This window comes from Nerophis lumbriciformis, linkage group LG31, assembly GCF_033978685.3.
Source record: "Nerophis lumbriciformis linkage group LG31, RoL_Nlum_v2.1, whole genome shotgun sequence".
NCBI lineage: Eukaryota > Metazoa > Chordata > Actinopteri > Syngnathiformes > Syngnathidae > Nerophis > Nerophis lumbriciformis.
In genome coordinates this window covers 24,272,034-24,298,232 of record NC_084578.2, presented here as the reverse complement: position 1 = coordinate 24,298,232, position 26,199 = coordinate 24,272,034, and the positions used below count along the sequence as shown (strand labels likewise).

Below are 26,199 nucleotides of genomic sequence, written 5' to 3'. Positions count from 1 at the left end.
AAAAAACATTTGCATTTCTGCTGTTTGTTCAGTTCATTTCAGCTATGTGGATTGAACGGGGTTCTAACAATGTGAATATATGTATATATGTTTTCTATCTATATTACAAGGGCATGATACAAAACGAGACATTGTGTTCCTACTGGATGGATCTGATAACACAAGAGATGGATTTTCAGAAATAAAACTCTTTCTTAAGAGCATAGTAGAGAGCCTCTTTATAAGTGAGAATCAAGACAGGGTGTCTGTGGTTCAATTTTCTGATAAGCCTGATGTCAACTTCTATCTGAATTCCCACAAGACTCAGAGTCAAGTTACGAATGCCATCGGCAATTTAAGGCACAGCGGTGGGAGGCGCCATAATATTGGGGCAGCCCTGCAGTTTGTGAGACACAGTGTCTTCACTTCCTCTTCTGGCAGTAGAAGGCTAGAAGGTGTGCCTCAAATGTTAATTCTTCTCACTACAAAACCTTCCACTGATGATGTGAGAGGCCCAGCATTTGCTCTTAAAGAGCATGACATTGTGTCAATAGGGGTTGGATTGGGAGATGCAGATTTTTCGGGCTTGGAAACCATTTCATTCAAACCTGGTTTCATCTACAAGGTCACTAATGTCTCCATATTGCCCACCATCCAATCAAAACTTCTTGATATGCTGAATGTAAATAAAGTCACAGAAGAATCTACAACAGGACAACCTGATTTAATAAGTAAGTACCACGATACCAACTTCTACTGCCTATTCTACTCATATTAATACATTTACTCTTGCAATATAGATTTAGAAAATGAAAAGATTGATCATATGTGATTCTAAACTGTCTTTACATACATTTTACAAAGGGTTATTACAGTCAATGTACTGCACTTAACTGTACTCTATATTGTTTTCTATGTCTTCACCTTTCTACCACGTAGCTCTTTTTACACAATGAGCCCTATTACTGCTTTTATACTTGGAGATACCACCTTGAAATTCTGTATACAGACATTTTAGTGAAAGAAAATTCATCAACTTATAGGCGTTCATCTTGTAATATATCTCTTATCCTTCTTTAATGCTGATACATAAGCAAGGGTAGGGCACTCTTGAATTTACAGTCTATTAAGTATATTTACATTAATATATTTATACACCTGATACAGGACACAGTAAGAGGGACATAGTGTTCCTTCTTGATGGTTCAGATGACTCAAGAAATGGACTACCAGCTATTCGAGAGTTCATCAGAAGAATGGTAGAAGAGCTGGACATTGATGAAGATAAAGTTCGCGTGGCTGTACTTCAATATAGTGACGACACCAGTGTTTATTTCAACTTTACAGCTCATAGTTCCAAAAGGGCTATCATTTATGCTGTGAGAAGTCTCCGACATAAGGGAGGAAGGCCAAGGAACACTGGAGCTGCACTAGAGTTTGTGCGAGATTATGTATTTACTGCTGCTGCTGGAAGCAGAGTTGTAGAGGGAGTCCCTCAGATTATGTTTTTATTGACTGGAGGTGAATCCAATGATCATGTTTCAGAAGCTACATTGGACCTTAAACAAATTGGTGTTCTCTGTTTTGCTATTGGAATGAAAAATGCTAAACAAGAAGAGCTACAGGAAATCGCCTCCTCTTCCGTTTATATTTTTAATCTGCCTTTTTTTGGTGAACTTTTGTCAGTTCAACGAGAGATAGTGGCATTTGTTCAGGTGGGAAAAACACTTGAGCTTCCTGTAGGTAAGAATGATCTCTGGTTTGCACGTGCTCTGTTTTTAGACATTTTCTCTTTGAAACACAATGAAACTGCATCAACATCAAAAAATCTTCTGTTGATCAGTTTCCTATTCTTCATACTATTTCCATTTATTTCAAGAAACTTGGTTGCCGTTTATGTTGTTTCTCCTTCTTCTTGGCTCTTTTTTTCCCTTTGGACCCACTGGAGAGCCATCACTTGACAGTTCTACAATATTATGTTCAAGCTCTTCCTTGAGCCAATGATTATCATATCATTGACATTGGCATTGATTGGATGGAAATAGCTTTCAACTTCCATCGGCCTCTCGTTTTTAAGCATATCGGTTCCTTCATCTAGTGTTGCTTGATTGTTCTACCGTATCTTCAATGTTCTATTTCATATCCAAATAGTGGCTCTGACATGTAAATTACTGTCCTGTTGTCCTATTATTTGATCCTTACTATGATTTTCCTCTTTTTTTCTAGTGGAGGACGAGTCACTACAAAGAGACATTGTGTTTCTGGTAGATGGTTCAGATGAAAGTTTGATTGGATTTCCAGCAATTAAACGTTTTATCACACAAGTGGTTCAAACACTCACTGTTGGTGAGAACAGAGACCGAGTTGCTGTTGTCCAATATAGCAGTGATTCACGGACGCATTTCAGTTTCAACACCTACACAGAATCACAAGATGTTCTTACTACTGTCCAGCAATTGCAACATAAAGGGGGTGGATACCTCAATACTGGTGCAGCTCTTGAATACGTGAGAACCAATACTTTCACTGACTCCTCTGGTAGTCGGCGCAGAGAAGGCGTGCCTCAGATAGTGATTCTTTTGAGTGGAGGAATATCTCAAGATGATGTTGCAAGTGCTGCTGCAGCTCTTAAGGATGACAACATTTTTACATTTTGTATAGGAACAAAAACATCCGATATTCTTGAGCTGCAAACTATTGCACATATACCTTCCTATGCCTTTAGTGTGCGGGATTTTGAAGATATTGGAAAAATCCATCAGCAACTTGTTTCATTTGTAAAAAGAGTACCTCGGCAGCCCAGTTCGCAGCCTGTATTAGGTAAACTGATGTTTGTATTACGTCTGTTTCACTTTTGCTCTTGCTCTCGATCTATCTCGCTCTATCAATCTCACTTTATCTGTCTGTCTTTCTGTCTGTCTACCTACCTACCTATCTTTCTACTTATAATGAAGTGTATTGGCCTACTAACTGAATCTTTGCTTTCTGTTTTAAATGCCCATATGGTTTCAGATTCCATCAGTCGTGACATTGTATTTTTACTTGATGGATCGAACAAGTCCAAACCAAGATTCGAAGATATCAAAGACTTTGTACTCGGGATAGTGGCAGAACTTCACATCAATACAAGCAAAGATCATGTAGCTGTGGTTCAGTACAGCAACACAGCACAGATTTACTTCAACTTGGCACATTTTTTTGCAAAGGACATTCTTGTTGATACAATAAGAGGTCTAAGTCACAAAGGAGGGTCACCAAACAACATTGGAGCAGCTCTCCAGTATGTTAGGGACTATGTGTTTACTCCTGAATCTGGAAGTAGACTTCATCAGGGTGTGTCACAAGTTCTTTTTGTTCTAAGCAACGAAAGATCTGCAGATGACATAAGAGCCCCTGTCAGAATGCTGAAAGAGCTTGGTGTGATTATAATTGCTATTGGAACAGCGAATGCTGACACTCTACAACTTCAAACAATGTCGCACAATGCGAGATATGCACTTTCTGTAACTGATTACAAGGAGCTTCCGACTGCCAAGGAGGGTGTGTTGTCACTACTTAAAGAAGCTCCCCAACTTTTAGAGCAATCTGCCGCAGTGGAGAGTTTTGGTAAGCTGTTCTGTATTGGATTGTTTCTTCAATTGTGAACAACAAAAAAACATTTCTGTTTCAGTTCTAAAGGATTGTTAAAAATGATAAACTTGTTTTCCACTAGTGATTCTTAAGAATTGACTACTGTTGAGCATCCATCTTTTTACATGTTTGTCTTTACTACAGATTCACAGAAAAATGATGTCGTTTTTCTGATTGATGGATCATATGACTCTCGAAATGGCTTTGAGATGATACGACAATTTATTGAAAAAATGGCTGAAAATTTTAATCTTGATGATGACAGAGACCAAGTGGCTGTCGTTCAATACAGTCGCGATTCCACAGTCAATTTCTACTTAAATTCGTATTCATCGAAGACTGATGTGCTCAATTCCATCCGAACAATGAGGCATAAGTATGGAAGACCCCTCAACCTAGGCAAAGCCCTGGAGTTTGTCAGAGACAATGTATTTGCAGCTTCAGTCGGAGGTCGTCGTGAATATCTGGTTCCTCAGTATCTGTTTGTTTTTAGTGGTGGCAGATCACAGGATGATGTGAGAGGACCAGCACAGTCACTCAAGAAAAATGGAATAAAGACTTTCAGTATTGGTACAGAGAATGCTGATACATTAGATATGCAAAACATCTCTTTTAAACCATCACATTATTTTTATGTTACAAGTTTCACACATTTGCCAAGTATACACCAACCCCTGAGAGCCATCTTGGAGGATGTTGAAGAAACAACTGGATATACACCAACTGTTGGTAAGAAAAAACAAAAATACATTTTTGAGGCAAAATGTATACTTAGTGAAGAAAATTATTTTTGAGCATGAAAAAACACATGCACAGAACGATGCGCAATGTAAAGCGGAATAGAGGGGCCACTTTGAATACCGGTATAGCCCTAGATTATGTTAAAAACAATGTGTTCACTGCATCATCAGGAAGCAGAGCCTGGAGAGGAAATCCCACAGTCATTGATTGTCTTAAGTGGGATGAAGTCAAAAGACAGTATCTCAGAACCAGTGGACAGACTAAAAGATGCTGGTATTGTCTTTTATAACATTGCGGTGCAGTACGCAAATCAACAAGGCATGGATAAAATGGTGCATAGTGCTGAAACAGAATAGTGTATCAAAGAGACATCTCAGTTTCCTCTGGTGACGCAACGTTTACTCTCAACCGTATTTTCTGTCAAAAACATAGTCATTCCTGGTTTTGGTGAGTCAAATGAATCAAAATCTACAATATGTAATGATTTCTACTTTAATTGTATGACAGTTATAAATCAAGTCTTGAACTGAATCGAGGGCATGGCTATTAAACTAAATTATTATCAGGGGCCACAGTTCTACCTTCACAATTATTATTCTCCATTCCCGTGGTTGGAGAACAAGGATATGTTGATATGTTAATAATCATCCATCCATCCATTTTCTACCGCTTATTCCCTTTGGGGTCACGGGGGGCGCTGGAGCCTATCTCAGCTACAATCGGGCGGAAGGCGGGGTACACCCTGGACAAGTCGCCACCTCATTGCAGGGTTTATAGTTATAAGTTAATCCTAGCGAGGAGACTGAATGTTTTGGGGCAGGTCTTTGGGCATTCAAATGACATTTACGACTTAACTTTATGTTGTTGCAGGTTTACAACAAAAAAGCAGAGTTAAAGTTGAGGCAGTCGTAGATTGAGGTACAACTCTAAAAACCACAGTAAAAGTGTTTGTAAGAGTCAGAAACAGTAGCCCATGTTTAATGAAAAAGATAGGACGCATTTCGGTCAGCACAAATGATGTCACTTTCTCTTTGAAAAACATCACAAGTTTTCTGGTAATGCTGTGTATCGGAAAGCTGTGTGGGTAGGGCAGGTCCGTGTCATGTGGTAGAAGTGAAAAAACAGTCTTTAGGAAGAGTTACTAAAGGAAATGGTAGATCTAGAGGTCTGTGCAAAAAATTACATTGGCTTTTTAGAGGTTAGCACACCAAGCTGATACGTCTCACATTTTGTGTAATACAGTGGACAGCCAGCCAGTTGGAAAGGACATTGTTTTCTTGTTGGATGGATCTGACACCACAAGAAATGGATTCTCAGCTATGACAGACTTTGTCCAACAAGTAGTAGAGGCACTTAACGTGGATGACAACAGAGATCGTGTCTCAGTGGTTCAGTACAGCAGAGACGCAGCTGTCCAGTTCTATCTTAACACATACACAACACAGGGTGAAATCCTTGAAATTGTCAAAGGTCTGAAGCACAAGGGTGGAAAACCCCTCAACACGGGAGCAGCTCTTCAGTACTTGAGGGATAATGTCTTCACAGCCTCTGTCGGCAGCAGGCGGCTTGAGGGAGTTCCACAGGTCCTAATTTTGCTAAGCGGTGGAATGTCATTTGACAGTGTTGATGCATCAGCTGATGCTCTCAAACAGCTGGGAGTGCTGATCTTTGCAATCGGAAACAGGGGCTCCGATAGCAGAGAACTGCAGAAGATAGCCCACGATCCCAGATATGCTCTGTCTGTGGCTGAATTTTCTGACCTACCAAGTGTCCAGCAACAGCTCCAGTCCTCCGTGGATACTGTGGTGATTGACGTCACCCCAGAATCTCCACCAGTCATTGGTACGTTTACAAAACATTATATAAGTATGCACGGATAGGTTATCCGATCTTCCATATCTGCAATGACATAAATGAACTGCGCTAGTGCCAACCTTATTTTTACAGAAATGGGACTTTCTCTTAGAATAGGGCTTGAAATTGAAAGAGGCAGCACTCTAAAAATATGTCAAACCACATGTTTGTTCAGCCAGTTTCAACGTTTTGCAAAGTTTGTTTTACCACATTTTCTTCCGTCTTCTTTCAGCTGAAACCGATGCCAAAAAGGATATTGTATTCCTTCTTGATGGCTCAGATGGCACAAGAAATGGTTTCCCTGCCATGTGTGATTTTGTTGAAAGCGTAGTAAAGACACTTAATGTGGGAGCAAACAGAGACCGTGTCTCTGTGGTCCAGTACAGCAGAGATGCAGAGGTCCAGTTCTATCTGAACACGTACACCTCACGAGATGCTATAGAGGATGCAGTCAGAGGGCTCAGACACAGAGGAGGCATACCTCTCAATACAGGGTCTGCCCTCCAATACGTCAGAGACAACATCTTTACAAACTCTTCCGGTAGTAGGCACGAGCAAGGTGTTCCACAAATGTTGATCCTGCTAAATGGCGGAAAGTCTTCTGACAGCACTGACATTCCAGCATCTGCTCTCAAAAAGCAGGGCATCTTTACAATCAGCATTGGAACACAGAGCTCTGACAACAATGAACTCCAGAAGATTTCTTATGATCCGAGCTATTCTCTGTCCGTGCCTGAGCTCACTGACCTTCCCAATGTCCAAGATAAACTATCTTCTGTAATGAGCAGAGTCCAAAGGGCGCTGCCCAATACATCCACAGTGACTGGTAAGCCAGATATCTATCCCAAACACGTGGCAGCATGGCAAGTTGGCTGGTATTAGATTTTATCGGAAAGTGGGGATAGGGCACGTCCCTGTCGGATTTTATAAGAAGAAAGACAGGCAAATCGCGCAAATCATGTGACTTTCGCTTGTTAGAGGTTGGCACACCAAGTTAATATGTCTCACATTTTGTGTACCACAGTGGACGGACAGCCAGTCGGAAGGGATGTTGTTTTCTTGTTGGATGGATCTAACACCACAAGAAATGGATTTTCAGCTTTGAGGGACTTTGTCCAACGAGTAGTAGAGACACTTAACGTGGACGACAACAGAGATCGTGTCTCAGTAGTTCAGTACAGCAGAGACGCAGCTGTCCAGTTCTATCTGAACACATACACGACAAAGGGCGAGATCCTTGAAAGTGTCAGAGGTCTGAGGCACAAAGGCGGAAGACCCCTCAACACGGGAGCAGCTCTCCAGTACTTGAGGGATAATGTCTTCACAGCCTCTGCCGGCAGCAGGCGGCTTGAGGGAGTTCCACAGGTCCTAATTTTGCTAAGCGGTGGAAGGTCTTTTGACAGCGTTGATGCATCAGCTGCTGCTCTCAAACAGCTGGGAGTGCTGATCTTTGCAATCGGAACCAGGGGCTCCGATAGCAGAGAACTGCAGAAGATAGCCCACGATACCAGCTATGCTCTGTCTGTGACTGAATTCTCTGACCTACCAAGTATCCAGCAACAGCTCCAGTCCTCCGTGAATACTGTGGTGATTGACGTCACCCCAGAATCACCACCAGTCATTGGTACGTTTACAAGCACATTATATAAGTATGCACGTATAGGTTATTTGATCTTCCATATCTTCAGTGACATAAAGATACTGAGCTAGCGCCAAGCTTATTTTTTCTGAGATGGGGATTTCTCTTAGAACAGGGCTTGAAGTTCAAAAAGGCAGCACTCGTAACTTAAAAAGATGTCAAAGCACGTTTGGTCAGCTAGTTTCAACATTTTGCAAAGTTCGTTTTACCATATTTTCTTCCGTCTTCTTATAGCTGAAAGCGATGCCAAAAAGGATATTGTATTCCTTCTTGATGGCTCAGATGGCACAAGGAATGGTTTCCCTGCCATGCGTGATTTTGTTGAAAGAGTGGTAAAGAAACTCAATGTGGGAGCAAACAGAGACCGTGTCTCTGTGGTCCAGTACAGCAGAGATGCAGAGGTCCAGTTCTATCTGAACACGTACACCTCAAGAGATGCTATAGGGGATGCAGTCAGAGGGCTCAGACACAGAGGAGGCAGACCTCTCAATACAGGGTCTGCCCTCCAATACGTCAGAGACAACATCTTTACAAACTCCTCTGGTAGTAGGCACCAACAAGGTGTTCCACAAATCTTAATCCTGCTAAATGGCGGAAGGTCTTCTGACAGCATTGACATCCCAGCATCTGCTCTCAAACAGCAGGGCATCTTTACAATCAGCATTGGAACACAGAGCTCTGACAACAACGAACTCCAGAAGATTTCTTATGATCCGAGCTTTTCTCTGTCCGTGCCTGAGCTCACTGACCTTCCCAATGTCCAAGATCAGCTTTCCTCTGTAATGAGCAGAGTCCTAAGGGCAGTGCCCAGGACACCCACAGTGACTGGTAAGCCAGATATACATCCCAAACACGTGGCAGCATGACAAGTTGGCTGGTATTGGAGTGTATCGGAAGGTTATGCTGTAAGGGCAAGTCCCTGTCAGATTTTAAGAGTAGAAAGACAGGCAAATCGCGCAAGTAATGTGACTTTCGCTTGTTAGAGGTTGGCACACCAAGTTAATATGTCTCACATTTTGTGTACCACAGTGGACAGACAGCCAGTCGGAAGAGATGTTGTTTTCTTGTTGGATGGATCTGACACCACAAGAAATGGATTTTCAGCTATGAGAGACTTTGTCCAACGAGTAGTAGAGACACTTAACGTGGACGACAACAGAGATCGTGTCTCAGTAGTTCAGTACAGCAGAGACGCAGCTGTCCAGTTCTATCTGAACACATACACGACAAAGGGCGAGATCCTTGAAAGTGTCAGAGGTCAGAGGCACAAAGGCGGAAGACCCCTCAACACGGGAGCAGCTCTCCAGTACTTGAGGGATAATGTCTTCACAGCCTCTGCCGGCAGCAGGCGGCTTGAGGGAGTTCCACAGGTCCTAATTTTGCTAAGCGGTGGAAGGTCTTTTGACAGCGTTGATGCATCAGCTGCTGCTCTCAAACAGCTGGGAGTGCTGATCTTTGCAATCGGAACCAGAAGCTCCGATAGCAGAGAACTGCAGAAGATAGCCCACAATACCAGCTATGCTCTGTCTGTGACTGAATTCTCTGACCTACCAAGTATCCAGCAGCAGCTCCAGTCCTCCGTGAATACTGTGGTGATTGACGTCACCCCAGAATCACCACCAGTCATTGGTACGTTTACAAGCACATTATATAAGTATGCACAGATAGGTTATTCAATCTTCCATATCTTCAGTGACATAAAGATACTGAGCTAGCGCCAAGCTTATTTTTTCTGAGATGGGGATTTCTCTTAGAACAGGGCTTGAAGTTAAAAGAGGCAGCACTCGTAACTTAAAAAGATGTCAAAGCACGTTTGGTCAGCCGGTTTCAACATTTTGCAAAGTTCGTTTTACCATATTTACTTTCGTCTTCTTTCAGCTGAAAGCGATGCCAAAAAGGATATTGTATTCCTTCTTGATGGCTCAGATGGCACAAGGAATGGTTTCCCTGCCATGCGTGATTTTGTTGAAAGAGTGGTAAAGAAACTCAATGTGGGAGCAAACAGAGACCGTGTCTCTGTGGTCCAGTACAGCAGAGATGCAGAGGTCCAGTTCTATCTGAACACGTACACCTCAAGAGATGCTATAGGGGATGCAGTCAGAGGGCTCAGACACAGAGGAGGCAGACCTCTCAATACAGGGTCTGCCCTCCAATACGTCAGAGACAACATCTTTACAAACTCCTCTGGTAGTAGGCACCAACAAGGTGTTCCACAAATCTTAATCCTGCTAAATGGCGGAAGGTCTTCTGACAGCATTGACATCCCAGCATCTGCTCTCAAACAGCAGGGCATCTTTACAATCAGCATTGGAACACAGAGCTCTGACAACAACGAACTCCAGAAGATTTCTTATGATCCGAGCTTTTCTCTGTCCGTGCCTGAGCTCACTGACCTTCCCAATGTCCAAGATCAGCTTTCCTCTGTAATGAGCAGAGTCCTAAGGGGAGTGCCCAGGACACCCACAGTGACTGGTAAGCCAGATATACATCCCAAACACGTGGCAGCATGACAAGTTGGCTGGTATTGGAGTGTATCGGAAGGTTATGCTGTTAGGGCAAGTCCCTGTCAGATCTTAAGAGTAGAAAGACAGGCAAATCGCGCAAGTAATGTGACTTTCGCTCGGTAGAGATTGGCACACCAAGTTAATATGTCTCACATTTTGTGTACCACAGTGGACAGACAGCCAGTCGGAAGAGATGTTGTTTTCTTGTTGGATGGATCTGACACCACAAGAAATGGATTTTCAGCTATGAGAGACTTTGTCCAACGAGTAGTAGAGACACTTAACGTGGACGACAACAGAGATCGTGTCTCAGTAGTTCAGTACAGCAGAGACGCAGCTGTCCAGTTCTATCTGAACACATACACGACAAAGGGCGAGATCCTTGAAAGTGTCAGAGGTCTGAGGCACAAAGGCGGAAGACCCCTCAACACGGGAGAAGCTCTCCAGTACTTGAGGGATAATGTCTTCACGGCCTCTGCCGGCAGCAGGCGGCTTGAGGGAGTTCCACAGGTCCTAATTTTGCTAAGCGGTGGAAGGTCTTTTGACAGCGTTGATGCACCAGCTGCTGCTCTCAAACAGCTGGGAGTGCTGATCTTTGCAATCGGAACCAGAGGCTCCGATAGCAGAGAACTGCAGAAGATAGCCCACGATACCAGCTATGCTCTGTCTGTGACTGAATTCTCTGACCTACCAAGTATCCAGCAACAGCTCCAGTCCTCTGTGAATACTGTGGTGATTGACGTCACCCCAGAATCACCACCAGTCATAAGTACGTTTACAAGCACATTATATAAGTATGCACGGATAGGTTATTCAATCTTCCATATCTTCAGTGACATAAAGATACTGAGCTAGCGCCAAGCTTATTTTTTCTGAGATGGGGATTTCTCTTAGAACAGGGCTTGAAGTTAAAAGAGGCAGCACTCGTAACTTAAAAAGATGTCAAAGCACGTTTGGTCAGCCAGTTTCAACATTTTGCAAAGTTCGTTTTACCATATTTTCTTCCGTCTTCTTTCAGCTGAAAGCGATGCCAAAAAGGATATTGTATTCCTTCTTGATGGCTCTGATGGCACAAGGAATGGTTTCCCTGCCATGCGTGATTTTGTTGAAAGAGTGGTAAAGAAACTCAATGTGGGAGCAAACAGAGACTGTGTCTCTGTGGTCCAGTACAGCAGAGATGCAGAGGTCCAGTTCTATCTGAACACGTACACCTCAAGAGATGCTATAGGGGATGCAGTCAGAGGGCTCAGACACAGAGGAGGCAGACCTCTCAATACAGGGTCTGCCCTCCAATACGTCAGAGACAACATCTTTACAAACTCCTCTGGTAGTAGGCACCAACAAGGTGTTCCACAAATCTTAATCCTGCTAAATGGCGGCAGGTCTTCTGACAGCATTGACATCCCAGCATCTGCTCTCAAACAGCAGGGCATCTTTACAATCAGCATTGGAACACAGAGCTCAGACATCAACGAACTCCAGAAGATTTCTTATGATCCGAGCTTTTCTCTGTCCGTGCCTGAGCTCACTGACCTTCCCAATGTCCAAGATCAGCTTTCCTCTGTAATGAGCAGAGTCCTAAGGGCAGTGCCCAGGACACCCACAGTGACTGGTAAGCCAGATATACATCCCAAACACGTGGCAGCATGACAAGTTGGCTGGTATTGGAGTGTATCGGAAGGTTATGCTGTTAGGGCAAGTCCTTGTCAGATCTTAAGAGTAGAAAGACAGGCAAATCGCGCAAGTAATGTGACTTTCGCTCGTTAGAGGTTGGCACACCAAGTTAATATGTCTCACATTTTGTGTACCACAGTGGACAGACAGCCAGTCGGAAGAGATGTTGTTTTCTTGTTGGATGGATCTGACACCACAAGAAATGGATTTTCAGCTATGAGAGACTTTGTCCAACGAGTAGTAGAGACGCTTAACATGGACGACAACAGAGATCGTGTCTCAGTAGTTCAGTACAGCAGAGACGCAGCTGTCCAGTTCTATCTGAACACATACACGACAAAGGGCGAGATCCTTGAAAGTGTCAGAGGTCAGAGGCACAAAGGCGGAAGACCCCTCAACACGGGAGCAGCTCTCCAGTACTTGAGGGATAATGTCTTCACGGCCTCTGCCGGCAGCAGGCGGCTTGAGGGAGTTCCACAGGTCCTAATTTTGCTAAGCGGTGGAAGGTCTTTTGACAGCGTTGATGCATCAGCTGCTGCTCTCAAACAGCTGGGAGTGCTGATCTTTGCAATCGGAACCAGGGGCTCCGATAGCAGAGAACTGCAGAAGATAGCCCACGATACCAGCTATGCTCTGTCTGTGACTGAATTCTCTGACCTACCAAGTATCCAGCAACAGCTCCAGTCCTCCGTGAATACTGTGGTGATTGACGTCACCCCAGAATCACCACCAGTCATTGGTACGTTTACAAGCACATTATATAAGTATGCACAGATAGGTTATTCAATCTTCCATATCTTCAGTGACATAAAGATACTGAGCTAGCGCCAAGCTTATTTTTTCTGAGATGGGGATTTCTCTTAGAACAGGGCTTGAAGTTAAAAGAGGCAGCACTCGTAACTTAAAAAGATGTCAAAGCACGTTTGGTCAGCCAGTTTCAACATTTTGCAAAGTTCGTTTTACCATATTTACTTCCGTCTTCTTTCAGCTGAAAGCGATGCCAAAAAGGATATTGTATTCCTTCTTGATGGCTCAGATGGCACAAGGAATGGTTTCCCTGTCATGCGTGATTTTGTTGAAAGAGTGGTAAAGAAACTCAACGTGGGAGCAAACAGAGACCGTGTCTCTGTGGTCCAGTACAGCAGAGATGCAGAGGTCCAGTTCTATCTGAACACGTACACCTCAAGAGATGCTATAGGGGATGCAGTCAGAGGGCTCAGACACAGAGGAGGCAGACCTCTCAATACAGGGTCTGCCCTCCAATACGTCAGAGACAACATCTTTACAAATTCCTCTGGTAGTAGGCACCAACAAGGTGTTCCACAAATCTTAATCCTGCTAAATGGCGGAAGGTCTTCTGACAGCATTGACATCCCAGCATCTGCTCTCAAACAGCAGGGCATCTTTACAATCAGCATTGGAACACAGAGCTCTGACAACAACGAACTCCAGAAGATTTCTTATGATCCGAGCTTTTCTCTGTCCGTGCCTGAGCTCACTGACCTTCCCAATGTCCAAGATCAGCTTTCCTCTGTAATGAGCAGAGTCCTAAGGGCAGTGCCCAGGACACCCACAGTGACTGGTAAGCCAGATATACATCCCAAATACGTGGCAGCATGACAAGTTGGCTGGTATTGGAGTGTATCGGAAGGTTATGCTGTTAGGGCAAGTCCTTGTCAGATCTTAAGAGTAGAAAGACAGGCAAATCGCGCAAGTAATGTGACTTTCGCTCGTTAGAGGTTGGCACACCAAGTTAATATGTCTCACATTTTGTGTACCACAGTAGACAGACAGCCAGTCGGAAGAGATGTTGTTTTCTTGTTGGATGGATCTGACACCACAAGAAATGGATTTTCAGCTATGAGAGACTTTGTCCAACGAGTAGTAGAGACACTTAACGTGGACGACAACAGAGATCGTGTCTCAGTAGTTCAGTACAGCAGAGACGCAGCTGTCCAGTTCTATCTGAACACATACACGACAAAGGGCGAGATCCTTGAAAGTGTCAGAGGTCTGAGGCACAAAGGCGGAAGACCCCTCAACACGGGAGCAGCTCTCCAGTACTTGAGGGATAATGTCTTCACAGCCTCTGCCGGCAGCAGGCGGCTTGAGGGAGTTCCACAGGTCCTAATTTTGCTAAGCGGTGGAAGGTCTTTTGACAGCGTTGATGCATCAGCTGCTGCTCTCAAACAGCTGGGAGTGCTGATCTTTGCAATCGGAACCAGGGGCTCCGATAGCAGAGAACTGCAGAAGATAGCCCACGATACCAGCTATGCTCTGTCTGTGACTGAATTCTCTGACCTACCAAGTATCCAGCAACAGCTCCAGTCCTCCGTGAATACTGTGGTGATTGACGTCACCCCAGAATCACCACCAGTCATTGGTACGTTTACAAGCACATTATATAAGTATGCACAGATAGGTTATTCAATCTTCCATATCTTCAGTGACATAAAGATACTGAGCTAGCGCCAAGCTTATTTTTTCTGAGATGGGGATTTCTCTTAGAACAGGGCTTGGAAGTTAAAAGAGGCAGCACTCGTAACTTAAAAAGATGTCAAAGCACGTTTGGTCAGCCAGTTTCAACATTTTGCAAAGTTCGTTTTACCATATTTACTTCCGTCTTCTTTCAGCTGAAAGCGATGCCAAAAAGGATATTGTATTCCTTCTTGATGGCTCAGATGGCACAAGGAATGGTTTCCCTGCTATGCGTGATTTTGTTGAAAGAGTGGTAAAGAAACTCAATGTGGGAGCAAACAGAGACCGTGTCTCTGTGGTCCAGTACAGCAGAGATGCAGAGGTCCAGTTCTATCTGAACACGTACACCTCAAGAGATGCTATAGGGGATGCAGTCAGAGGGCTCAGACACAGAGGAGGCAGACCTCTCAATACAGGGTCTGCCCTCCAATACGTCAGAGACAACATCTTTACAAATTCCTCTGGTAGTAGGCACCAACAAGGTGTTCCACAAATCTTAATCCTGCTAAATGGCGGAAGGTCTTCTGACAGCATTGACATCCCAGCATCTGCTCTCAAACAGCAGGGCATCTTTACAATCAGCATTGGAACACAGAGCTCTGACAACAACGAACTCCAGAAGATTTCTTATGATCCGAGCTTTTCTCTGTCCGTGCCTGAGCTCACTGACCTTCCCAATGTCCAAGATCAGCTTTCCTCTGTAATGAGCAGAGTCCTAAGGGCAGTGCCCAGGACACCCACAGTGACTGGTAAGCCAGATATACATCCCAAATACGTGGCAGCATGACAAGTTGGCTGGTATTGGAGTGTATCGGAAGGTTATGCTGTTAGGGCAAGTCCTTGTCAGATCTTAAGAGTAGAAAGACAGGCAAATCGCGCAAGTAATGTGACTTTCGCTCGTTAGAGGTTGGCACACCAAGTTAATATGTCTCACATTTTGTGTACCACAGTGGACAGACAGCCAGTCGGAAGAGATGTTGTTTTCTTGTTGGATGGATCTGACACCACAAGAAATGGATTTTCAGCTATGAGAGACTTTGTCCAACGAGTAGTAGAGACACTTAACGTGGACGACAACAGAGATCGTGTCTCAGTAGTTCAGTACAGCAGAGACGCAGCTGTCCAGTTCTATCTGAACACATACACGACAAAGGGCGAGATCCTTGAAAGTGTCAGAGGTCTGAGGCACAAAGGCGGAAGACCCCTCAACACGGGAGCAGCTCTCCAGTACTTGAGGGATAATGTCTTCACAGCCTCTGCCGGCAGCAGGCGGCTTGAGGGAGTTCCACAGGTCCTAATTTTGCTAAGCGGTGGAAGGTCTTTTGACAGCGTTGATGCATCAGCTGCTGCTCTCAAACAGCTGGGAGTGCTGATCTTTGCAATCGGAACCAGGGGCTCCGATAGCAGAGAACTGCAGAAGATAGCCCACGATACCAGCTATGCTCTGTCTGTGACTGAATTCTCTGACCTACCAAGTATCCAGCAACAGCTCCAGTCCTCCGTGAATACTGTGGTGATTGACGTCACCCCAGAATCACCACCAGTCATTGGTACGTTTACAAGCACATTATATAAGTATGCACGGATAGGTCATTCAATCTTCCATATCTTCAGTGACATAAAGATACTGAGCTAGCGCCAAGCTTATTTTTTCTGAGATGGGGATTTCTCTTAGAACAGGGCTTGAAGTTAAAAGAGGCAGCACTCGTAACTTAAAAAGATGTCAAAGCACGTTTGGTCAGCCAGTTTCAACATTTTGCAAAGTTCGTTTTACCATATTTACTTCCGTCTTCTTTCAGCTGAAAGCGATGCCAAAAAGGATATTGTATTCCTTCTTGATGGCTCAGATGGCACAAGGAATGGTTTCCCTGCCATGCGTGATTTTGTTGAAAGAGTGGTAAAGAAACTCAATGTGGGAGCAAACAGAGACCGTGTCTCTGTGGTCCAGTACAGCAGAGATGCAGAGGTCCAGTTCTATCTGAACACGTACACCTCAAGAGATGCTATAGGGGATGCAGTCAGAGGGCTCAGACACAGAGGAGGCAGACCTCTCAATACAGGGTCTGCCCTCCAATACGTCAGAGACAACATCTTTATAAACTCCTCTGGTAGTAGGCACCAACAAGGTGTTCCACAAATCTTAATCCTGCTAAATGGCGGAAGGTCTTCTGACAGCATTGACATCCCAGCATCTGCTCTCAAACAGCAGGGCATCTTTACAATCAGCATTGGAACACAGAGCTCTGACAACAACGAACTCCAGAAGATTTCTTATGATCCGAGCTTTTCTCTGTCCGTGCCTGAGCTCACTGACCTTCCCAATGTCCAAGATCAGCTTTCCTCTGTAATGAGCAGAGTCCTAAGGGCAGTGCCCAGGACACCCACAGTGACTGGTAAGCCAGATATACATCCCAAACACGTGGCAGCATGACAAGTTGGCTGGTATTGGAGTGTATCGGAAGGTTATGCTGTTAGGGCAAGTCCTTCTCAGATCTTAAGAGTAGAAAGACAGGCAAATCGCGCAAGTAATGTGACTTTCGCTCGTTAGAGGTTGGCACACCAAGTTAATATATGTCTCACATTTTGTGTACCACAGTGGACAGACAGCCAGTCGGAAGAGATGTTGTTTTCTTGTTGGATGGATCTGACACCACAAGAAATGGATTTTCAGCTATGAGAGACTTTGTCCAACGAGTAGTAGAGACACTTAACGTGGACGACAACAGAGATCGTGTCTCAGTAGTTCAGTACAGCAGAGACGCAGCTGTCCAGTTCTATCTGAACACATACACGACAAAGGGCGAGATCCTTGAAAGTGTCAGAGGTCTGAGGCACAAAGGCGGAAGACCCCTCAACACGGGAGCAGCTCTCCAGTACTTGAGGGATAATGTCTTCACAGCCTCTGCCGGCAGCAGGCGGCTTGAGGGAGTTCCACAGGTCCTAATTTTGCTAAGCGGTGGAAGGTCTTTTGACAGCGTTGATGCATCAGCTGCTGCTCTCAAACAGCTGGGAGTGCTGATCTTTGCAATCGGAACCAGGGGCTCCGATAGCAGAGAACTGCAGAAGATAGCCCACGATACCAGCTATGCTCTGTCTGTGACTGAATTCTCTGACCTACCAAGTATCCAGCAACAGCTCCAGTCCTCCGTGAATACTGTGGTGATTGACGTCACCCCAGAATCACCACCAGTCATTGGTACGTTTACAAGCACATTATATAAGTATGCACAGATAGGTTATTCGATCTTCTATATCTTCAGTGACATAAAGATACTGAGCTAGCGCCAAGCTTATTTTTCTGAGATGGGAATTTCTCTTAGAACAGGGCTTGAAGTTAAAAGAGGCAGCACTCGTAACTTAAAAAGATGTCAAAGCACGTTTGGTCAGCCAGTTTCAACATTTTGCAAAGTTTGTTTTACCATATTTACTTCCGTCTTCTTTCAGCTGAAAGCGATGCCAAAAAGGATATTGTATTCCTTCTTGATGGCTCAGATGGCACAAGGAATGGTTTCCCTGCCATGCGTGATTTTGTTGAAAGAGTGGTAAAGAAACTCAATGTGGGAGCAAACAGAGACCGTGTCTCTGTGGTCCAGTACAGCAGAGATGCAGAGGTCCAGTTCTATCTGAACACGTACACCTCAAGAGATGCTATAGGGGATGCAGTCAGAGGGCTCAGACACAGAGGAGGCAGACCTCTCAATACAGGGTCTGCCCTCCAATACGTCAGAGACAACATCTTTACAAACTCCTCTGGTAGTAGGCACCAACAAGGTGTTCCACAAATCTTAATCCTGCTAAATGGCGGAAGGTCTTCTGACAGCATTGACAGCCCAGCATCTGCTCTCAAACAGCAGGGCATCTTTACAATCAGCATTGGAACACAGAGCTCTGACAACAACGAACTCCAGAAGATTTCTTATGATCCGAGCTTTTCTCTGTCCGTGCCTGAGCTCACTGACCTTCCCAATGTCCAAGATCAGCTTTCCTCTGTAATGAGCAGAGTCCTAAGGGCAGTGCCCAGGACACCCACAGTGACTGGTAAGCCAGATATACATCCCAAACACGTGGCAGCATGACAAGTTGGCTGGTATTGGAGTGTATCGGAAGGTTATGCTGTTAGGGCAAGTCCTTGTCAGATCTTAAGAGTAGAAAGACAGGCAAATCGCGCAAGTAATGTGACTTTCGCTCGTTAGAGTTTGGCACACCAAGTTAATATGTCTCACATTTTGTGTACCACAGTGGACAGACAGCCAGTCGGAAGAGATGTTGTTTTCTTGTTGGATGGATCTGACACCACAAGAAATGGATTTTCAGCTATGAGAGACTTTGTCCAACGAGTAGTAGAGACACTTAACGTGGACGACAACAGAGATCGGGTCTCAGTAGTTCAGTACAGCAGAGACGCAGCTGTCCAGTTCTATCTGAACACATACACGACAAAGGGCGAGATCCTTGAAAGTGTCAGAGGTCAGAGGCACAAAGGCGGAAGACCCCTCAACACGGGAGCAGCTCTCCAGTACTTGAGGGATAATGTCTTCACAGCCTCTGCCGGCAGCAGGCGGCTTGAGGGAGTTCCACAGGTCCTAATTTTGCTAAGCGGTGGAAGGTCTTTTGACAGCGTTGATGCATCAGCTGCTGCTCTCAAACAGCTGGGAGTGCTGATCTTTGCAATCGGAACCAGGGGCTCCGATAGCAGAGAACTGCAGAAGATAGCCCACGATACCAGCTATGCTCTGTCTGTGACTGAATTCTCTGACCTACCAAGTATCCAGCAACAGCTCCAGTCCTCCGTGAATACTGTGGTGATTGACGTCACCCCAGAATCACCACCAGTCATTGGTACGTTTACAAGCACATTATATAAGTATGCACAGATAGGTTATTCAATCTTCCATATCTTCAGTGACATAAAGATACTGAGCTAGCGCCAAGCTTATTTTTTCTGAGATGGGGATTTCTCTTAGAACAGGGCTTGAAGTTAAAAGAGGCAGCACTCGTAACTTAAAAAGTTGTCAAAGCACGTTTGGTCAGCCAGTTTCAACATTTTGCAAAGTTCGTTTTACCATATTTACTTCCGTCTTCTTTCAGCTGAAAGCGATGCCAAAAAGGATATTGTATTCCTTCTTGATGGCTCAGATGGCACAAGGAATGGTTTCCCTGCCATGCGTGATTTTGTTGAAAGAGTGGTAAAGAAACTCAATGTGGGCGCAAACAGAGACCGTGTCTCTGTGGTCCAGTACAGCAGAGATGCAGAGGTCCAGTTCTATCTGAACACGTACACCTCAAGAGATGCTATAGGGGATGCAGTCAGAGGGCTCAGACACAGAGGAGGCAGACCTCTCAATACAGGGTCTGCCCTCCAATACGTCAGAGACAACATCTTTACAAACTCCTCTGGTAGTAGGCACCAACAAGGTGTTCCACAAATCTTAATCCTGCTAAATGGCGGAAGGTCTTCTGACAGCATTGACAGCCCAGCATCTGCTCTCAAACAGCAGGGCATCTTTACAATCAGCATTGGAACACAGAGCTCTGACAACAACGAACTCCAGAAGATTTCTTATGATCCGAGCTTTTCTCTGTCCATGCCTGAGCTCACTGACCTTCCCAATGTCCAAGATCAGCTTTCCTCTGTAATGAGCAGAGTCCTAAGGGCAGTGCCCAGGACACCCACAGTGACTGGTAAGCCAGATATACATCCCAAACATGTGGCAGCATGACAAGTTGGCTGGTATTGGAGTGTATCGGAAGGTTATGCTGTTAGGGCAAGTCCCTGTCAGATCTTAAGAGTAGAAAGACAGGCAAATCGCGCAAGTAATGTGACTTTCGCTCGTTAAAGGTTGGCACACCAAGTTAATATGTCTCACATTTTGTGTACCACAGTGGACAGACAGCCAGTCGGAAGAGATGTTGTTTTCTTGTTGGATGGATCTGACACCACAAGAAATGGATTTTCAGCTATGAGAGACTTTGTCCAACGAGTAGTAGAGACGCTTAACATGGACGACAACAGAGATCGTGTCTCAGTAGTTCAGTACAGCAGAGACGCAGCTGTCCAGTTCTATCTGAACACATACACGACAAAGGGCGAGATCCTTGAAAGTGTCAGAGGTCTGAGGCACAAAGGCGGAAGACCCCTCAACACGGGAGCAGCTCTCCAGTACTTGAGGGATAATGTCTTCACAGCCTCTGCCGGCAGCAGGCGGCTTGAGGGAGTTCCACAGGTCCTAATTTTGCTAAGCGGTGGAAGGTCTTTTGACAGCGTTGATGCATCAGCTGCTGCTCTCAAACAGCTGGGAGTGCTGATCTTTGCAATCGGAACCAGGGGCTCCGATAGCAGAGAACTGCAGAAGATAGCCCACGATACCAGCTATGCTCTGTCTGTGACTGAATTCTCTGACCTACCAAGTATCCAGCAACAGCTCCAGTCCTCCGTGAATACTGTGGTGATTGACGTCACCCCAGAATCACCACCAGTCATTGGTACGTTTACAAGCACATTATATAAGTATGCACAGATAGGTTATTCGATCTTCTATATCTTCAGTGACATAAAGATACTGAGCTAGCGCCAAGCTTATTTTTCTGAGATGGGAATTTCTCTTAGAACAGGGCTTGAAGTTAAAAGAGGCAGCACTCGTAACTTAAAAAGATGTCAAAGCACGTTTGGTCAGCCAGTTTCAACATTTTGCAAAGTTCGTTTTACCATATTTACTTCCGTCTTCTTTCAGCTGAAAGCGATGCCAAAAAGGATATTGTATTCCTTCTTGATGGCTCAGATGGCACAAGGAATGGTTTCCCTGCCATGCGTGATTTTGTTGAAAGAGTGGTAAAGAAACTCAATGTGGGCGCAAACAGAGACCGTGTCTCTGTGGTCCAGTACAGCAGAGATGCAGAGGTCCAGTTCTATCTGAACACGTACACCTCAAGAGATGCTATAGGGGATGCAGTCAGAGGGCTCAGACACAGAGGAGGCAGACCTCTCAATACAGGGTCTGCCCTCCAATACGTCAGAGACAACATCTTTACAAACTCCTCTGGTAGTAGGCACCAACAAGGTGTTCCACAAATCTTAATCCTGCTAAATGGCGGAAGGTCTTCTGACAGCATTGACATCCCAGCATCTGCTCTCAAACAGCAGGGCATCTTTACAATCAGCATTGGAACACAGAGCTCTGACAACAACGAACTCCAGAAGATTTCTTATGATCCGAGCTTTTCTCTGTCCGTGCCTGAGCTCACTGACCTTCCCAATGTCCAAGATCAGCTTTCCTCTGTAATGAGCAGAGTCTTAAGGGCAGTGCCCAGGACACCCACAGTGACTGGTAAGCCAGATATACATCCCAAATACGTGGCAGCATGACAAGTTGGCTGGTATTGGAGTGTATCGGAAGGTTATGCTGTTAGGGCAAGTCCTTGTCAGATCTTAAGAGTAGAAAGACAGGCAAATCGCGCAAGTAATGTGACTTTCGCTCGTTAGAGGTTGGCACACCAAGTTAATATGTCTCACATTTTGTGTACCACAGTGGACAGACAGCCAGTCGGAAGAGATGTTGTTTTCTTGTTGGATGGATCTGACACCACAAGAAATGGATTTTCAGCTATGAGAGACTTTGTCCAACGAGTAGTAGAGACACTTAACGTGGACGACAACAGAGATCGTGTCTCAGTAGTTCAGTACAGCAGAGACGCAGCTGTCCAGTTCTATCTGAACACATACACGACAAAGGGCGAGATCCTTGAAAGTGTCAGAGGCCAGAGGCACAAAGGCGGAAGACCCCTCAACACGGGAGCAGCTCTCCAGTACTTGACGGATAATGTCTTCACAGCCTCTGCCGGCAGCAGGCGGCTTGAGGGAGTTCCACAGGTCCTAATTTTGCTAAGCGGTGGAAGGTCTTTTGACAGCGTTGATGCATCAGCTGCTGCTCTCAAACAGCTGGGAGTGCTGATCTTTGCAATCGGAACCAGGGGCTCCGATAGCAGAGAACTGCAGAAGATAGCCCACGATACCAGCTATGCTCTGTCTGTGACTGAATTCTCTGACCTACCAAGTATCCAGCAACAGCTCCAATCCTCCGTGAATACTGTGGTGATTGACGTCACCCCAGAATCACCACCAGTCATTGGTACGTTTACAAGCACATTTTATAAGTATGCACGGATAGGTTATTCAATCTTCCATATCTTCAGTGACATAAAGATACTGAGCTAGCGCCAAGCTTATTTTTTCTGAGATGGGGATTTCTCTTAGAACAGGGCTTGAAGTTAAAAGAGGCAGCACTCGTAACTTAAAAAGATGTCAAAGCACGTTTGGTCAGCCAGTTTCAACATTTTGCAAAGTTCGTTTTACCATATTTACTGAGTGTATCGGAAGGTTATGCTGTTAGGGCAAGTCCCTGTCAGATCTTAAGAGTAGAAAGACAGGCAAATCGCGCAAGTAATGTGACTTTCGCTCGTTAAAGGTTGGCACACCAAGTTAATATGTCTCACATTTTGTGTACCACAGTGGACAGACAGCCAGTCGGAAGAGATGTTGTTTTCTTGTTGGATGGATCTGACACCACAAGAAATGGATTTTCAGCTATGAGAGACTTTGTCCAACGAGTAGTAGAGACGCTTAACATGGACGACAACAGAGATCGTGTCTCAGTAGTTCAGTACAGCAGAGACGCAGCTGTCCAGTTCTATCTGAACACATACACGACAAAGGGCGAGATCCTTGAAAGTGTCAGAGGTCTGAGGCACAAAGGCGGAAGACCCCTCAACACGGGAGCAGCTCTCCAGTACTTGAGGGATAATGTCTTCACAGCCTCTGCCGGCAGCAGGCGGCTTGAGGGAGTTCCACAGGTCCTAATTTTGCTAAGCGGTGGAAGGTCTTTTGACAGCGTTGATGCATCAGCTGCTGCTCTCAAACAGCTGGGAGTGCTGATCTTTGCAATCGGAACCAGGGGCTCCGATAGCAGAGAACTGCAGAAGATAGCCCACGATACCAGCTATGCTCTGTCTGTGACTGAATTCTCTGACCTACCAAGTATCCAGCAACAGCTCCAGTCCTCCGTGAATACTGTGGTGATTGACGTCACCCCAGAATCACCACCAGTCATTGGTACGTTTACAAGCACATTATATAAGTATGCACAGATAGGTTATTCGATCTTCTATATCTTCAGTGACATAAAGATACTGAGCTAGCGCCAAGCTTATTTTTCTGAGATGGGAATTTCTCTTAGAACAGGGCGTGAAGTTAAAAGAGGCAGCACTCGTAACTTAAAAAGATGTCAAAGCACGTTTGGTCAGCCAGTTTCAACATTTTGCAAAGTTCGTTTTACCATATTTACTTCCGTCTTCTTTCAGCTGAAAGCGATGCCAAAAAGGATATTGTATTCCTTCTTGATGGCTCAGATGGCACAAGGAATGGTTTCCCTGCCATGCGTGATTTTGTTGAAAGAGTGGTAAAGAAACTCAATGTGGGCTTAAACAGAGACCGTGTCTCTGTGGTCCAGTACAGCAGAGATGCAGAGGTCCAGTTCTATCTGAACACGTACACCTCAAGAGATGCTATAGGGGATGCAGTCAGAGGGCTCAGACACAGAGGAGGCAGACCTCTCAATACAGGGTCTGCCCTCCAATACGTCAGAGACAACATCTTTACAAACTCCTCTGGTAGTAGGCACCAACAAGGTGTTCCACAAATCTTAATCCTGCTAAATGGCGGAAGGTCTTCTGACAGCATTGACATCCCAGCATCTGCTCTCAAACAGCAGGGCATCTTTACAATCAGCATTGGAACACAGAGCTCTGACAACAACGAACTCCAGAAGATTTCTTATGATCCGAGCTTTTCTCTGTCCGTGCCTGAGCTCACTGACCTTCCCAATGTCCAAGATCAGCTTTCCTCTGTAATGAGCAGAGTCCTAAGGGCAGTGCCCAGGACACCCACAGTGACTGGTAAGCCAGATATACATCCCAAATACGTGGCAGCATGACAAGTTGGCTGGTATTGGAGTGTATCGGAAGGTTATGCTGTTAGGGCAAGTCCTTGTCAGATCTTAAGAGTAGAAAGACAGGCAAATCGCGCAAGTAATGTGACTTTCGCTCGTTAGAGGTTGGCACACCAAGTTAATATGTCTCACATTTTGTGTACCACAGTGGACAGACAGCCAGTCGGAAGAGATGTTGTTTTCTTGTTGGATGGATCTGACACCACAAGAAATGGATTTTCAGCTATGAGAGACTTTGTCCAACGAGTGGTAGAGACACTTAACGTGGACGACAACAGAGATCGTGTCTCAGTAGTTCAGTACAGCAGAGACGCAGCTGTCCAGTTCTATCTGAACACATACTTGACAAAGGGCGAGATCCTTGAAAGTGTCAGAGCTCTGAGGCACAAAGGCGGAAGACCCCTCAACACGGGAGCAGCTCTCCAGTACTTGAGGGATAATGTCTTCACAGCCTCTGCCGGCAGCAGGCGGCTTGAGGGAGTTCCACAGGTCCTAATTTTGCTAAGCGGTGGAAGGTCTTTTGACAGTGTTGATGCATCAGCTGCTGCTCTTAAACAGCTGGGAGTGCTGATCTTTGCAATCGGAACCAGGGGCTCCGATAGCAGAGAACTGCAGAAAATAGCCCACGATACCAGCTATGCTCTGTCTGTGACTGAATTCTCTGACCTACCAAGTATCCAGCAACAGCTCCAGTCCTCCGTGAATACTGTGGTGATTGACGTCACCCCAGAATCACCACCAGTCATTGGTACGTTTACAAGCACATTATATAAGTATGCACAGATAGGTTATTCGATCTTCTATATCTTCAGTGACATAAAGATACTGAGCTAGCGCCAAGCTTATTTTTCTGAGATGGGAATTTCTCTTAGAACAGGGCTTGAAGTTAAAAGAGGCAGCACTCGTAACTTAAAAAGATGTCAAAGCACGTTTGGTCAGCCAGTTTCAACATTTTGCAAAGTTTGTTTTACCATATTTACTTCCGTCTTCTTTCAGCTGAAAGCGATGCCAAAAAGGATATTGTATTCCTTCTTGATGGCTCAGATGGCACAAGGAATGGTTTCCCTGCCATGCGTGATTTTGTTGAAAGAGTGGTAAAGAAACTCAATGTGGGAGCAAACAGAGACCGTGTCTCTGTGGTCCAGTACAGCAGAGATGCAGAGGTCCAGTTCTATCTGAACACGTACACCTCAAGAGATGCTATAGGGGATGCAGTCAGAGGGCTCAGACACAGAGGAGGCAGACCTCTCAATACAGGGTCTGCCCTCCAATACGTCAGAGACAACATCTTTACAAACTCCTCTGGTAGTAGGCACCAACAAGGTGTTCCACAAATCTTAATCCTGCTAAATGGCGGAAGGTCTTCTGACAGCATTGACAGCCCAGCATCTGCTCTCAAACAGCAGGGCATCTTTACAATCAGCATTGGAACACAGAGTTCTGACAACAACGAACTCCAGAAGATTTCTTATGATCCGAGCTTTTCTCTGTCCGTGCCTGAGCTCACTGACCTTCCCAATGTCCAAGATCAGCTTTCCTCTGTAATGAGCAGAGTCCTAAGGGCAGTGCCCAGGACACCCACAGTGACTGGTAAGCCAGATATATAATCCCAAACACGTGGCAGCATGACAAGTTGGCTGGTATTGGAGTGTATCGGAAGGTTATGCTGTTAGGGCAAGTCCTTGTCAGATCTTAAGAG

General features: G+C 45.1%; 2 protein-coding genes across 4 annotated transcripts in view; both read left to right on the top strand.

Annotated features, from left to right (window-relative positions):
- Positions 1 to 26,199, top strand: part of LOC133574275 (collagen alpha-3(VI) chain-like) — a 136,977-nt gene that overhangs the window by 33,740 nt on the left and 77,038 nt on the right. The window lies entirely within an intron of this gene.
- On the top strand, positions 2 to 13,641 carry LOC133574276 (collagen alpha-3(VI) chain-like). Its single transcript, XM_061926381.2, has 13 exons — positions 2 to 710; positions 2,206 to 3,585; positions 3,754 to 4,338; positions 5,593 to 6,228; positions 6,380 to 7,030; positions 7,229 to 7,828; positions 8,078 to 8,671; positions 8,873 to 9,472; positions 9,722 to 10,315; positions 10,517 to 11,116; positions 11,366 to 11,959; positions 12,161 to 12,760; positions 13,010 to 13,641. The coding sequence occupies exons 1-13, from the start codon at positions 80 to 82 to the stop codon at positions 13,639 to 13,641; spliced, it is 8,697 nt and encodes a 2,898-aa protein (XP_061782365.2). The 5' UTR covers positions 2 to 79.

Excerpts from the sequence above, each read along its gene's own strand:
- LOC133574276 (XM_061926381.2), top strand. The coding sequence starts at position 80 with ATGTATATATGTTTTCTATCTATATTACAAGGGCATGATACAAAACGA. Across the intron at positions 9,473-9,721 it reads AGAATCACCACCAGTCATTG|CTGAAAGCGATGCCAAAAAG; the intron begins GTACGTTTACAA and ends GTCTTCTTTCAG. Across the intron at positions 11,960-12,160 it reads CAGGACACCCACAGTGACTG|TGGACAGACAGCCAGTCGGA; the intron begins GTAAGCCAGATA and ends TGTGTACCACAG.